Genomic DNA, 15,760 nt, shown 5'->3' on the forward strand with positions numbered 1-15,760 from the left:
TAAAATCACCCATTCTGCTATGTTTATTGGGGATGAGTCCCAGAACAGATCCATTGAAATTGTTTAGAATCAGTAAGAAAGTCAGATCACCTATAATTTACTACCAATTTAATTTTTCTTTCAAAACATGGATCCTGTTATTATTCTACTTCTCCCATGCCCTGCAATGAACATCCATGCCTTTTCTCTCTGCCATTACCTTCATCTTTCTCAACCAGTGACTTTCTATTCTGCCTCTCTGGGAAAATAGAGACCAGCTTGTAAGAACTCACCACTGTCTGTCCCATAACCTAAGATGGATTTGCAACCATGATCATCCTTATCTCCTTTCCGTATATCTTATTCATTCCTTCTTCAATTAATGCATTTATGCATCTATTTATTTGACAAACATTTTTCAGATACTTCCACACACCAAACTTTGTGCTAGGTGCTTAGGTGGATCAGCAAATTAGGCATAATCCCAGCTGACCGGGGAAAGAAAGATGACCCCTATTATATTCCCTCTTGCTTCCTCAGGAAGCGTGCTCTGCCAACTCTGGGTATTGCTCGTGTAGCCACAGATAATTCTTCCACTCTACTAGCTCTTTTCCATTAAGAGGTAAAGAGGTTCAGGTTTCTTCTATCTTAAGAAGTAAAGCAAAATAAATCCAACAAAAATACCCCACCGTATTTCTCCATGTTGTTACTGTGCCCACGTGGTCTAGTGTGTGCTCTGTCTCATAATTAAGCTTCTTAAAGCAGCAATCCACTCTTACTGTCTTTTAGTTTTTCTTTCATTCATCATTCACCAACTGTATACAGTCTAATTTATTTCTCTCAACACTTTACGGAAACTTCCCCGGCAGAGATTACCAATGTGCTCTTGGGGTGCTTTTTACTTTATCTTTAATTTGTCTATGGACCATTATTGAAATAATCTTCTTTGGCCTCGGACTCTGCTTTCTCCTGATTTTCCTTCTCCTTCTCCGACTATTCCTTTTCTGTCTCTGTCTTTTTTGTTTGTTTTGGATTGACATATTTATTTATTTCAGATTGATAAGAGGGTATGAATGTTTAGGTTGCATTGTTTTCATTTCTAAGATGAATTCAAGTTGTTGTTGAGCCCCCCACCCAGGGGGCACGGTGCCTGCCCTTGTATTGTGCAGGTTAAGTGAGAATTTGCCCATCCCCCTCACTCTTCTTCTTCCTCCTCCCCCTCACTTGAATATACTTGTGATTTTCTTTCATGCGAGTGTGTAGTTGTTAATATATTAATTTCATCTTAGTATTCAGTATATACTTTTGCTTTTGCATTCTTGTGATACTTTGCTAAGAGGAATGTGTCTCAACTCCATCCAGGTTAATACAAAAGATGTAAAGTCTCCATCCTTTCTTACGGCTGAAGAGCACTCCGTGGCACCCATATACCACAGTTTGTTAATCCGTTCATGCGTTGATGGGCACCTGAGTTGCTTCCTTTTCTGTTTGTTTCATAGGCTGTTCATCCCACTCTCTCCAGAATTCTAGCTCCTCCAAGGTTTTTTCTCTATGTCATAAAGTGATGACACCTCATTAGCCTCCTATTTTGTTGCCCAAACTTAAGGAGCTACTTGCAGTTCTCTGAACAGATTGTGTTCTTTCTGGTCTTGGGGTCTTTACCTGTCTAGTTCCCGCTATGTAAACGGTCTTCCTTCCCTTCTTCATCTGTAAAACGTCTATTAATTCACAAGGCTCCCCTTAGAAGTCTTTGTTTCCAGAAAGCCTTTCTGATGCCACCTCAGATGCCACTAATCTGTGCCCTTTACTCTGATAACATTTGTTTCTTTACGGCTTTAATTAAGTCTACTATTATTTTTTCTATTTTAGATTGTGAACTTCTCGTGGACAGAAACATTGTTCATTTTGTATCCTAGCGCCTAACACAGTGCCCGACATATAACAGGTCTTCAATTAAATCATAAGTAAGGAAGTGCAAATCTGTCCTGAATCTGTGTATCTGCTTGTTACTTTTACAGTTTTCTTCTCCTATATAATAATGTGCTGGAAGTGATTGTAATAATTTAACTAGATTGTGCTTAATTCGAAGATAGGACTTCTGCTGTGCACTGCAATTGGTTTATAAAAGCGTTATTGATTTGATTGCTCTTAACTTATTCAGAGACATGTTTAATTGATTCCTAAAGAAATCCCTGTAGCACCCATCATAGCACATTATAATCTCTACTCAAATATTTCTCCTATAAATTTACCCCAGACCTGAGCCCATTTCTATCTTCCCCAGTAAAATAGAAAATGTATCAGAGTGTTCTTTCCTCCCACCCTCCCCTCATCAAATTTTATGTCTGCAAGATCTTGCATATATTTGCCAAGTAGAATCAGCCACAAAGCCGAACTCCTACCAGAGGGAACCCGGCAGGCTGTCTGTTCTCCACATTGTCAGGGGCCTTGAGTCACTTGACTTTACAAAAGTGATCTTTAAAAATTCATGGGGTGCTCTGCCTTCCTTCTGCCTCTGTCCTCTCACTCTCACGATGGGGCCACCTCTCTCACTGAGTCACTTCCTTATTTTCTAAGCTAAAAGCTGCTGCTTGCAGAAAATACTCTGAGTTCTCCCATAGTCATAAATCCCCATAAAACTCAAACAACAGAGGCCCAGAATGGGAGAAGCATAAGATGATTTACTTCCTGGCAGCTACTAATTATGCTTGGGGCAGTTTATCCAAGTGGTATAGCCAAAAATCACCTGTGTTGTTTATGAAAAGTTGCAATATTTTTTCCCCAAAATGTTATCTATTTTTATTTCAACTAAATACAGCTGTCAAGTGTTTTACATTATGCATCCTCATTCATGTGCATGTGTGTTTGGCCTTGTTTAATTTTCAGAGCTAATTCAGCTTTACGTGTATTCTCGTCCTTCTGGTGTGTCTGTGGGCAGCTTGGGGGTGGGGGTGAGGGTATTTGACTTCTGTGGCAAAGCCGTGACTTCTGTTTTATATAAATCCATGTTCTCATAACTGCATCTTCCTCGGCCCCCTGGCTCACTCTTCTTTCTGTACTTTCTCTCTACTTGGGGGAATTCACTGCAAATCTTTCTTTGGCTCTTCAGTGTTGTTTTAAGAGGGGAAAATAATTTTTTTTATTTCTATTGACGTTTTCCCTCCCATTCTCATTTAGCCTCCTACATGTAAACATTCCTCTAGGCCTCACTTCTGTCAGTCCATTCTTCTATCTTTCTTTGTAATTCAACGCTGATGGTAACTACTTTCTTTATTCTCATGATTCCTAATACTTACTGGATCCTAACCACTCACAAGCTCACATCTCCAGCTCCTATATACCACCCCTTACCTAGAAGTTCACCATTTCTGACAGTATTCCTAATATTTCCTGCTCAACATTGCTTTCCACAATTCTACCCTTGTCAGTTTCCTGACTTTAGAGTCAGATTTGATTCTTCCATTTCCTTCATTCTTTACATCCAGGCTTTAGTTACTACCTTTATCAGTATGTCCCTAGGCACCACGGGAGGCAATGGGGACACAAAAATAAACTAGGGAATGTTTCTGCCATCATGGGATGCACAATTCGGGGAGTGAGACAGACATTTGAACAAATTATTAACGGCACCATGGTGAGTGGTTAGCACAGAGGGCTACACAGGAAAGGGAGAAACACCAAACCCTGCCCTGGGAGGTGCCCGGCCCAAGTGTGGATTGGAAGTAGCTGGCCAAATACGGGGCTATGGTGTACTTAAGATGGGGAGTCTGACTCTGGTTTGGAGGCATGATAGATGGGAAGGGTTAAGGACGCTTTCTGTAGAATGTTGTGTTAGGGAGCCGAGATGGGATGAGTTTGGGAAAGTAAACAGGGAGTGGATCCATGTGCCAAGTGGTTTCAGTGTGGGAATATCAAAAGCTATCAGGCAGCACAGTGATGGTACCAAGTTTGCCTTTTGGACCTTCAATGATGGTAACAACATTCTGGGAGATGCATGAAAGAGGGCAATGAAAAGGCACAAAAGCATCTGCAAGGGTGGCAAGGCAGGGAGTCCAGCCTCCTCACGACAGCACAGAGAGACCAGGATGAGTCTGGACCTGAGGGACTATCAATGGAAAGGGGAGGTTGAGTGTGGGAGGGATTGCAGAGGGAAGAATCCAGGTATGATGACTTGAGGATGGTGGGGAGCTCTGAAAGAGCTATTTGAGGAATGAGAAGAGAAAATGAGAAGGATAATGGTCCTGCAAATGGATAGATGGAGATCACAGAGGGCCCATCTGGGATGGAAACTCTAAGAATGAGGTAGCCCTGTCTATAGAATGTGATGTTCTCTGGCATTGCTCAACAGCACAAGGGCCCCAAGAAGGCAGGTGCTGGTGTTATCTTGTGCTTGGTTTCCCAACAGCAGTGACTATTTCTGCTGGCCTGAAGGTCTTTGAGTAATTCACACCAGCCTGGTGATTGCCTACCCATTGGTCAGGAGTGACACTGACTCTCACTGTGGTGGGGGCTGCTCTCCAGACTTGCATACAGTGAGCACCATTTTCTCCTGCTGTCTCTTCTGTGAACCGGGCAGCTTACCTCATGTTTTCTAATTATTTTGTATTTTACTGAAAGTTCTATAAGATAGTAGCTATCATTGGTTCTTCAGAACAGTGCTTGGCATGAAATGGGTGCTCAATAAATGTTTATTGAGTCACAGAGATAATGGATGAACAAAACCAAAAGGATGATGAAAGGGTCATATTTTAGAGGGCTCTAAAAGCCAATCAGAGAAGATTGGAGATAATTTCTTTCTGAAAGAAGATGATGTGTGCAAATTGCTTAAGGAAAATTAGTCACATAGGGCCACTAAGATGGATTTATTCTCATCTTTATAGCTCTGTTCATACCGTTTCCTTCCCCACGTTGCTACCTCTCCGCCTCTCTGGACCTTCTGTCTGACATTGCTCTGCTATTATGGAGGGAGTATTAGAGGCGCATGGAAAAGCCAACAGGTTTTTTAAATAACAGAGTGAATTACTCTGGGTCTGCCATATTTCTAAGTCAGTCTGTCCCGTTTGGAGGGGGAAATCTTCCTAAAAAGTCTTACCTACCAATGCAATTGCCATTTACTATTTACATTTTGGTTAACTTGGAATTTAAAAAAGATTTGATAAAAGACAGGACAATTTTAATTAAAATCAGAGAAAGATGTGGCACAAATAAATAATACATTCTTTAGGGAGCAAAACAGGGTGTTGGACTTGATCGATCCCCTAAATATGCATGAGTGTGCTCTTTCACTCTTTCATTTATTATAAATGTAAAATTAAGTATGCTTGATATGTACACACATATATTAGGGTGTATATATATATATATATACCCACAAATGCAGAAGAATGCTGGCAAATGTTTAATAATCATCTCTCCCCCCCAAATAAAGGGGCCCTGGATTGCCATAGTAGCTGATTTCTGTAAGTATTTCACCCATGACTAATTTTAAGCCACTGCAATGGCTCTGCATGCAGAGCTGGGGAGAGAGACAAGCCATCTGCTCTTGCAAAGCCTGAGCTTCTTGGATGCAGCACACCACTGTGTACAGACACTTTGGGGAGCTTACTCTGTGTCAAATGCAGTGCTGAGGGTGCTGGGGACACAGAGCCTTACTCTTAAGGACATGATTGACAGTGGGAACACAGACATGTCAATAATTTTTCTATGCAAGAATTATTGAAGTATATGCAAAGTATTATAGGACCACTGGAAGAACACCTAATCTATATAGGTAGGAATTGAACTCTTTAAATATGCCTGAGAAATTTGATGGGATGGTTTGGCGTCATTTTATTTGGAAGATTTATTTGAAAGATTATTGGGAGTTTTCCAGATGAAGTGTGTTCTGGCTGAGAGAACACAGCAGGTTCAGAAAACTGCAAATAATTTAGAATTGCTGGAGTATAAAGTCTGGGTTGGGAGAGCCACAAGAGATGAAACAGAAAATGTAGGAGAGAGCCAAGATCTTATTTGTTATGCTAAGAAGTTTAACCTCTAGGCCCAGGGAACTGTGAAAATCATTTTGATAGTAGTCCTGTATGTTAGCAAGATCCCTTAGTTAGTGACAAGCAGAACGATTTGGAGGAGAGTGGAATGGGAGTCAGAGAGGCTGGTGGGCGTGTACAGAAATAGGGCAGTGAGAGGTGGTGAACCAGGGCAGCGGTGGTGTGAGCTGAGAAGTGGGTCAGCTTGAAGAGTGATGAGGTAGTGCGTAGGTGTCAAGAGGGGCCTAATAGGAGAAAAAGGCGCATAGAAGGACTCCCAGGTTTCTGGCAGAAACCTAAAATAGGAAAGAAAGGAAGAGGTACAGGTTTATAAGGGGAAATAATGAGTTAGCTTTAGCCACACTGGATTTGATGTAATTATGTGATGTCCAAAAGGCAATGGCATGTGTGGGTCTGGAGATGCCTTTTCTAGTCTAGTTCAGACGCTTTGCCGACAATTCCATTCCATGGCTCCACTCCATGATATCAGACTATTCCCTTACTGAATGCGCCCGTCCTCTCCCCCTCTCTATTGAACCTTCTTTCTTCTTTTCTCCCTGTCTCCTCACTGCTGCTCTCAGACATTCAGCTGTCTTTACAGGTCCAGTTCAAGTACCGTGCACTCCATAAAGCCTTCCTTTCCTCTGCTTTTCCTCTCACTGACGGTGTGTCCTCCGTTATAGCACACAATGTCTGCTCAGGACTGTTTGTGAGTGTGGCCCACATCGAGCTCCTTAAAGGTGAAGAGCTTGTCTTTATACATCCCTGCAGCCTCCACAGCTGGGGCAGTGCTAGATGCTTTGGGGGTGTGAATAAGGGTTTAATTAATTGGAGAGGATATTGACCGAGAATGACCTACTGCAGAAGTTTGGTTAATGTTGAACCAACTTGAAATGTATAACATACTTTTCTCTCAAATCATTAAAGAAAAAAAAAAGGTAAAGGAGACTAAGAACAGGTTACAGAGCAGCTTTTATCTGTCTAGAACTTGGGCTATCTGCATGTTGAAGAATTAATGAGAGGCTAAATAAAGAAATGTAAGGTATAGTAGTCATTGTTAAGGTCAGTCGTTAGTCATTGTTAAGATTTTTCTCTGTGTGTGTGGCCAAATTGAGATTTCTGTAGGAGTTTAGGTTTTCTGTTTTTTAGGCACATAGAGAAATTTCTGTTTCTTACCAGTGAAATTATAGCTCAGTGCTGCAAATATATAGTTTGAAATAAAGAATCCATGTTCATCTAAACCTATGGTTCTCAGCTTTCTTAATGTCCTGGCCCTTTAATACAGTTCCTGTGGGTAGCGACTCACAGGTTGAGAACTGCTGACCCAAAGAACACAAAACACATAAATGCAGGAAATTAGTACTTAGTCAGTTTATGGAATATGTACGAAATCTTTCCTTAGATAGGATGTAGATTGGAAAATGGAAAGCTATTCTTTAATAAAAATAAAACAGCACACTTAGATACCCATGTGCTTAGTGACAAAAATTCTACTTTTCTCCCTTTCCACTATTAAGGATATAGCTGAACCCAACTGAAAAAAATAATACCATTAAAAATGAAAGATGAGCGTGTGAAAATAGCCCCAGTAATCTTGGGAAACCTGGAATTTAGGCCGAATGTTGAAGAGTTTAGTATTATTATTTTGCCTTGTGAGGTTAATTGTTGATTAAGCTACCTGGGGAGAAGGATGATTATTGAGCAAGGGTTCTCTCTGATGTAGGTGGGGCTGGCAGTTGCTTATGTCTTACAATTTAAGGGATTTTATGGCTCTACCTTCCAACATTCTGCCTCTTTGTGTCTTCAAGGTTTTTCTTGTTCAACATGTCTTCTTTGAAAAGTAAACAGTGGCTCTGCACCTGTTACTCAAAGGTTAGGGCACTGGCTGTATACAGGGCTGGCAGGTTTGAAACTAGCCTGGGCCTGCTATAAACAACAATGACAACTACTCAAAAAAACAGCCGGGCGTTGCAGCAGGTGCCTGTAGTCCCAGCTACTTGGGAGGCTGAGGCAAGAGAATCACTTAAGCCCAAGAGTTTGAGGTTGCTGTGAGCTGTGACGCCACAGCACTCTACTGAGGGTGACATAGTGAGACTCTGTCTCAAAAAATAAATAAACAAAATAAAATAAAAAGTAAACAGTGCTGGAGGCAGAAGTTGGGGGGAGGGGGGAGAAGAGAGAAGGCATGAACTTTACCTGCCTGACATCATTTCCACGGCACACTGGAGGTGGGGGGACTGGGGGATGCAGGGATCACTGAGAAGCAGCAGAGAAAAGAAGGAGCCCCGGGTAGACAGGTGGGAGGGGAACAGACAAAATTTTCTCTGATATATCTCATTTAATATCAGCAATAAGGTAACTTTTCTCCCATTTTATGGATGAGGAAACTGAGGCTCAGAGAAGCTGGCTCAATACAGATCTCTTTCTTTGACTCTGTGCTTTCTCTTTGAGACTATTAATTTTGTATGAAAAGGCAGGAAGCAAAATTATAAACAAATTTTGACTATAATTATGTAAAAAAGATCCAGTAAAAACGTAAGAAAAGGGATATAACAAAATGATACTGAGTGTGATCTTTGAGAGGTGAGATAAAGGATGCCTTTTTTCTCATTCCTAATTTTCTCTGTTTTTCATAATATACACAATTACTTTTATATGATCACCATTATCATCATCACCACTGTAACTGATAACAACAAAAAGCACCTACTGTATTTTGTCCTATAGAATGCACATTTATTTTGCCCAAATTTTTGATAGAAAAATAAGGGTGTGTACTACCCAGTAGCAGTATGGCTCTGGAGTGAGGGAGCCTGGAGGGCCTTCCAGAGCTGCACCCTCCCATCTGGGCCTGCCACATGCACGGGGTTCCAGTCTGGAAGGATCCAGGGTCTGGTGGGGTCAGGCCAGAGCAGCCTCCACTGAGCCCTGTGATCAGAGGAGGGGACAATGGTGGGGCTGGCAAGGGAAGCCTGGGCTGTGCAAGGTGAGGGCCGAGGGCCAACACCAGGGCCTGGCCATGCAGACCCTGGGGTTGTGCCTGGCTGCCCGTGGGCTGAGTGGCCTCAGAAGCCCCCACCCTGCCAGCCATGCACATGGCCATCTTCGCCATGGTTTCGAATGTGGTGGAGAGGGAAGGGCTCCCAGGAGAGAAAGCAGGGGAAGTCTTCACAGAGTGGGCAGCTATAGGAGGGCTGTGTGGTCTGGACATTTCATAGGGGGAGTGTTAGCCCTCCCCAGATGTCTCTCTCAGCTGAGAGCTGGCCATTTTCTCATGGGGCATTTTCCTGAAAGTTTGAGCCTAAAAAATGTGGGTGTACATTATACACAATAGCCAGTTATGCGCAGCAAAATATAGTATTGCTTTAAAAAGGAAAATTACTTTTATTTCTTGGACTACCAGCATTCCTTCTAATACAGTGGAAGACTTTTAAGAATTTTATGGAAACTGACTGTTGGATATTTTAAGGCTTGATTAGTAAAGTAAAACCCATAATGAAAAATTTACCATTAACTCTTAGGACTATGTTACATGGTTCCCCTACCAGTTATACTGTAAGAATGAAGAAAAAGTTTCAGAGTGATTCCACTGAAAATAAAACTAGTAGCATCATCTAAAAAATATTCTGCATATCCTTGCAATCTGTGAAAAGTACACATCTGAATTGAAGGCACTTATTGACATTATACCCCTTTACAAAGATGGTCAGGCATTTCTGTGCTTCTAAAATACTGAAAGATCCAGTCAATGACAGAGTATTTTATCTACATAATGCTGAGCACCTGAATTAACCCAGCTGAAGAAACCTTTAGACACTTCAGATATAGACCTGGAATGTAACAAAGGTCATAATTTAAACCACGCCTCCTTAGTGTCAACCAATTATAAAATAGCATAATGTTTAATTAGATAATCTTTTTTTTTTTTTTTAAGAGACAGAGTCTCACTTTGTTGCCCTTGGTAGAGTGCTGTGGCATCATAGCTCACAGCAACCTCCAGCTCTTGGGCTTAGGTGATTCTCTTGCCTCAGCCTCCCAAGTGGCCGGAACTACAGGTGCTCGCCACAATGCCCGGCTATTTTTTTGTTGTTTCAGTTTGGCCGGGGCCGGGTTTGATCCCGCCACCCTTGCTATATGGGGCCGGTGCCCTACTCACTGAGTCACAGGCACCACCCCAGATAATCTTTTTGTCTATACAATTTCAAGTCATAAGTTTGAGTAATTTGTTTTACTGAATTTATTCAATATTTAGGTGGTTTTCTAAAATGTAAACAAATCTCTGAAAAATAGGGAAAAAATAGTCTGGCCTAGATTTTCTGCATAGGGGACATAACTTAAAAACAAATAACCAAACACAAACCTCACTTTGTCCCCTGCATTGTATTTCCTTTTTAAAGGTAGTGCTGTTAGACTATGCACATTTGACTTTAATACAATTTGGTTAGAAAGACCTGACCCTGATGAATATCTTTTAAAATGTAAATTAAACTTGCCTGAAAGAAAACATGCAGAGAGAATACGAAAATTACAGGTCTTGGGTTATAGAAGGTAGAGGTTTGAACCTCTTTAAGATTTAATTAAAAAAATTATTTTGGAAGTGGATAAAGCCAGATTAAAGGTCACTAATTTGGGACAAAACTGGCTGTGCTTTCCTGCTCTCTGTTCCCATTCAGCAGGGCACCACTTCTCTTCCAGACTCAGAGCCCAGTGCCGTGTTGAACTGACCCCCCCCACCCCCCGCCACCCCCGCTTCATCCTGTGTGTCTAATATCGTCACATCGCACCCTTTCTTTCTTTGAAACATCTCTTTGCTTTACACCTTACTTCAAATTCTCCTGATAGAAGATCCTACTACGTCATGCCCGTGTCACTACCCACAACTTCCCCAGTGGTCTTTCTCCCACCCCTCTCCTGCCCTTCAAATCTGCCTCCTCTGCAGCCGTCAGATTTCCCATCCTCAGAGGCCACCTTCAGTACTGCTGCTCCCCGTTCGCCACTCATATTCTTGCCTCGGCATTAAGTTCAAACTCTTTTCTCTGCCTAACTGTGGGATCCTCTGCCACCTCCCTTCTCCCCGCCCCCCACCACATGCACACTTTTATAAGTCTAATCTTACCTTTTACTGCTCCCCCAAATACATTATTCATTTTAGGCAACCAAGTCACGGCATCCCATGAAAGTCCCCACCCCCCGTGCACCCCTCCTTGCCTGTCTCCAGACCCATACCCATCCTGTATGTCGCGTGGAATGCCGTCCCTCTTGACTTTTACTTTACAAGTTATCCTCCTCTTTCCACAGCTGTCTCAAATGCCACCTGTTCCACGAAGACATCTCTGGTTCCTATAGCCCCATCATTTCCCTTTTCTCTGAACTCCCATCCCATCTATTCTCAGGACTGAATTACAGGACACATTACTTAAGTGCACTGCTATTGATTTATGCGTCGCGGTATGTTTCTCAGTGAGGGCATTTTGGTTATTTGTAACAGGGACACTTCATCATACAGAACCGCCTTGCCCATTGTTGGACATTTGTCATCCTTTGTTCCTAGATGCTGATGGACAGTGATGTTAACATGATAACCTGAATGTTCTGCATAGATTTCCAAATGCCTTAATTATTATTATGATTATTATTTGTGCAGTTTTTGGCCAGGGCTGGGTTTGAACCTGCCACCTATGGCATATGGGGCTGGCGCCCTACTCCTTTGAGCCACAGGTGCTGCCCAAGGCCCTAATTATTAAAAAGCTCTTTAAAGAAGTTGTAATACAAATACACATCTTTTCAACAAATACTCTCTGTTTAAGCAGTGAATGTATCATTTTAAGAACAAATCTGTATTCCCTTACAGTTGCCAACATTTTTATAAACTAGGCAAGAGCCTACCTAACACTCTGGCGTTAATCACCAGTCCCCCTTTGGTATCTTTCATAAGATCCTCTATTGAGCCTTCACACTGATCCTGGATGTTGCTATGGATCCTGCTTCGTGGATGAGAAAACTAAGGTTCTCAGAGTTCTACTTATTCAAGCTTGTGGAGCTTGATTGGAACCCTGGCATTCAAGTTCAGGGTTCTTTGGAATCAAATCCTTGGCTTTTTCTTCTATCACACCACCTCTGTAGAGACAGCATATCTGTAAGAGCTTTGAAATAAAAGTGTGAACATGTAACCAAATTAGTTATTTAAAGCATATTATTAGGGCTGATAGGCATTAATGACTGTAATTGAAAGAAAGGACATTAGATGAGACAAATGATTTTTTAGAATCTATAACAAGACCATAAATTGGAGTCTAATGAATGAACGTACTCACTACACTTCCTTGCTGCAGACATTAGCCTGTGTTTGGTCTCTAATTAGGATGTACATATTCTTTACTCTCATATTGTGTTTGTTAACGTTTGTCTTGGCAGATAGTCAACAGATCTCTCTGAATTTCCATTAATCATGTTTGGGCAATAGGTGGCCAGACGTACGTTGTATTAGGTAGCACTGCTAGATTGGATATTAGAAACCTAAAAGCTGGCAATAGTTGCTTAGGTCTTCCCTTCCATCATCCAGGTATTTTTACAAATGAATTTTATATGTATCAAGTATCATAGTATCAATTAAAATGCTGCATGTATTTCTTGTTAGTTGTAGTTCATTATTAATTTCATGTATATCTGCAGAATCTAGATTTTTTAGTAGTTTATTTTACTGTGTGCCCACCCATATATCCAATTAAAATTCTTTACAGATCAGCTAGAGTTTAGGAAGCAATAGTGTGGATGATCTATATGCATGTTTTTTTAAAAGTACACCCAGTTCATACCTGTGCATATAGAAAGAACTATATTTCCTGCAGAAAAAATACGAGATAATTAAACCCATTTGAAAGAACCAGTATTGTGAATTTCAAGTTTTCTTTTCAGCTATCAGAATAAATATTTACTGTCTGTTTATTATGTTTAACAAAGAAGAAAAAGAAACCAAAAGGTAAGTTTGTTAGTAACTTAGGACAATCATGTGAATATAGATAAGTGGTATAAAAACATTTATTCCTACATTGTCTTACAAATCACATCCACTGTAATAAAGTTGTACTTCACTCACTGGTAAAACCACTATTCCAGTGTAACCATGCGGGCATTAAAATGATCTAAGAGCATAAAAGAATTTTTAGTTAAACTTTGCAGGAACACCAGCCTCAAAAAATTTCAATTCAATTATTTTTATAACAAACTGTGCTTGGTGGTGGCCCCTTTTATTTGGACATTTCCTGAGCCAAGTGTGTTTTCTGCTTCTGCATGTGGGGACACCCTGTAGGGAGCTGGAGGAGAGGGTGATAGAATCTTCCCCACTAAGGTTAACAAAAATAAGTCTAGGAACTTCTTTCAGTTATGTCTCAGTTGTAAGTACAGAATGGCAAGGAAAGTTTCACTGTTTAACTTATCTCTTCTCAAACTATCTTGTCAAATCTTTGTTGTGCAATAGAATTTTTAGAGTAATTCTTTGTCATGCAGTAAAGTTCATCCCTACCGAAGCCAGAAAGGATTCAAATATTCTAATAATAACTCCAGAGAGAGACAAACCTTTTAAAGGTGGAGTTCTGGAGTTTCTGTTTATATTTCTTATATCTGCATGGCAACTGAACTGATACCTGCTGATGTGCTATCACATTTTCCCCACCTATTTTTAGATCTTCAGTTGCTTTAGAGATGGATTTAATATGTAAAGCAGAAGCTTACACTGTGAAACACTTATGTGATTGTATTTTGATTTCACCATCACCTAGATAGGCAAACTTGATCCCATCTTACAAGACACTCTAGCTCACATTTCCTCTATGGACTCGGAGGTTCAGTTTTGCTTACCTGCTTCCTTGAAGAGACTGTGCTGTTGAAACATCTATTAGAGGTATTTAAATTCAAGTTCTTGTTCTGGTGGGTTGACTCATTTTTCCACGTCTTAGAGTTTTCTTTAGGATCTGAAGGAATGGGATTTAAGAAGAGGATTCTAGCTATGAATCCATAGAGGACAGTGGCCAGGATCATTGGCACAACATAAAAGACACCAAAGTCCATTAGGTAAATAGGTGAGTAGTAATTCCGGGAGATCTTGTAGCCGCAGGACACCACAATAGCATCTTTGTAGGTGCTAATATTGAGATCCAGCAAAAAGAACCAGAGCATACAATAAATGGATGTGAAACCCCAGACAAAGATGATGATCTTTTTGGCTCTGGAAAATGTGCAGAGGAACTGAGCTTTGATGGGATGGCAGATCGCTATGTACCTCTCAATGGTGAAGGCTGTGATTGAACAAGAGGATGCATTAATTCCCAAGTACTGCAGGTAAGTGATACACAGGCATCCGACATAGCCGTAGACCCAGGAGCCGTAGACGCTGTCTGTGATGTTGGGAAGGCCTGCAGCCACCAGGACCATGAGATCAGCTACTGCCAGACTCACCAGGTAGCAGTTCGTGGGCGTCCTCATGTGCTTGGTTCTCAAGACCACCAGGACTACCATGATGTTGCCCACGATGCCCAGACCACAGATAACGAGCACGAGTGAGATGGTGACCACTTGGTACTCCAGGGACACCACTGCTCGTGGCTGAAGCTGTGTTTGGTTCAGTTCACTGATGGTCTCATTCTCCATCTTTACTGGCTTAAAAACTTCTCTCGGACACAGACTGCTCAAAACATCTTCTGCCCAGTGCCCACCTTTATCACGGCACGCCTATCTCCCTGAGAAGAGTTATGGTACATATTCATTCACAATGTCACCACTTCTGATCAAGTCACAGTCACAGGCAACTCTCACTTCCTCTCCTTCCACCTTCCACTTTTTCCTACAGAAATAGGGCTCGTATGTACTTAGGAAAACTTCTCTCATTGCAATCACACAGTAGGATGGAGTAACTATTTTGACCAGCTCCCTCTTAATGGAGAAAAATGCTAAAGAAAAGAGAATGGAAAAAGCTCCTTGTTTTGAAAGCAGTGTCCAATTGGAAAGAAGAATAAAAAAAACTAGGCAGTATCAGCTAACAGGAAAATAAATACCAAGAAGCCCCTCAGATGCTTGGGAAAGTATAATAAAGAAGAAATAGGTACCGGAGTGAAAAAGCCAAGAGGCTCACTGGTCAAGGTGGGAGGGAGTTTAGTTGTTGCCTTCTTTGCTCTCTCTCTCTCTCACTCTCTCCAGAGATCTTTGGTATAATAAAACAGCCTTTGAGCCTACATTTCCCCAGGCCTCCCTGCCCTGCATCCCCAATAGAGAGCAATTTCTTCTCTTACCTTATCCTCTGTAGTGCTGCCTGCTTTGCTGAGCTGAGGAAGTGGTAATAGGTTCAAGTTTCCAACCCTGCAGAAAATCTTGTCTGCTGTTTGACGGGGAGACCACTCAGCAGTGCTCAGCCCTCGGAACTGCAGTTCCTTTAAGCCCTCACAGCCCTTTCAACTAATGACAGACCATACAGCCGCAGCAGCAGGAGCGGCAGCAGTGAGGCTGTCAAATCGCAGATCGTCCCCTAATGAGAACATACACTGGCTCCCTCTCTCTCTCACGGAGACACGCACACACATTCACACACTCCCGCACACGGGGCAGGAAGACCTCACTGATTCAGAGTTTTCTCCCCTGGCAGGCTTTACTTTTAAGTGTGCTGATGATACCGTCCTCACTCTGGGAGGCTGAAATCGTAATAAGCAAGGGCTCCAGACGCAGCTGGTTGTTTAGCTCTGCAGGAACCCCAGCACCTGAGCTGCCCT

The 15,760-nt window shown here is 41.7% G+C and overlaps 1 protein-coding gene across 1 annotated transcript in view; it reads right to left on the minus strand.

Annotated features, from left to right (window-relative positions):
* The window catches only part of TRHR (thyrotropin releasing hormone receptor), a 33,150-nt gene extending 18,412 nt beyond the window's left edge, over nucleotides 1–14,738 (minus strand). Inside the window, exon 1 of the mRNA XM_003782407.1 lies at nucleotides 13,860–14,738. Within this exon, the coding sequence (XP_003782455.1) occupies nucleotides 13,860–14,648 (789 nt within the window). The 5' untranslated portion in view covers nucleotides 14,649–14,738. The remainder of the gene's footprint in view (nucleotides 1–13,859) is intronic.
* Nucleotides 14,739–15,760: the final 1,022 nt, after the last annotated feature.

Source organism: Otolemur garnettii, unplaced genomic scaffold (assembly GCF_000181295.1).
Source record: "Otolemur garnettii isolate 467f Iridium unplaced genomic scaffold, OtoGar3 scaffold00004, whole genome shotgun sequence".
NCBI classification, from domain to species: domain Eukaryota; kingdom Metazoa; phylum Chordata; class Mammalia; order Primates; family Galagidae; genus Otolemur; species Otolemur garnettii.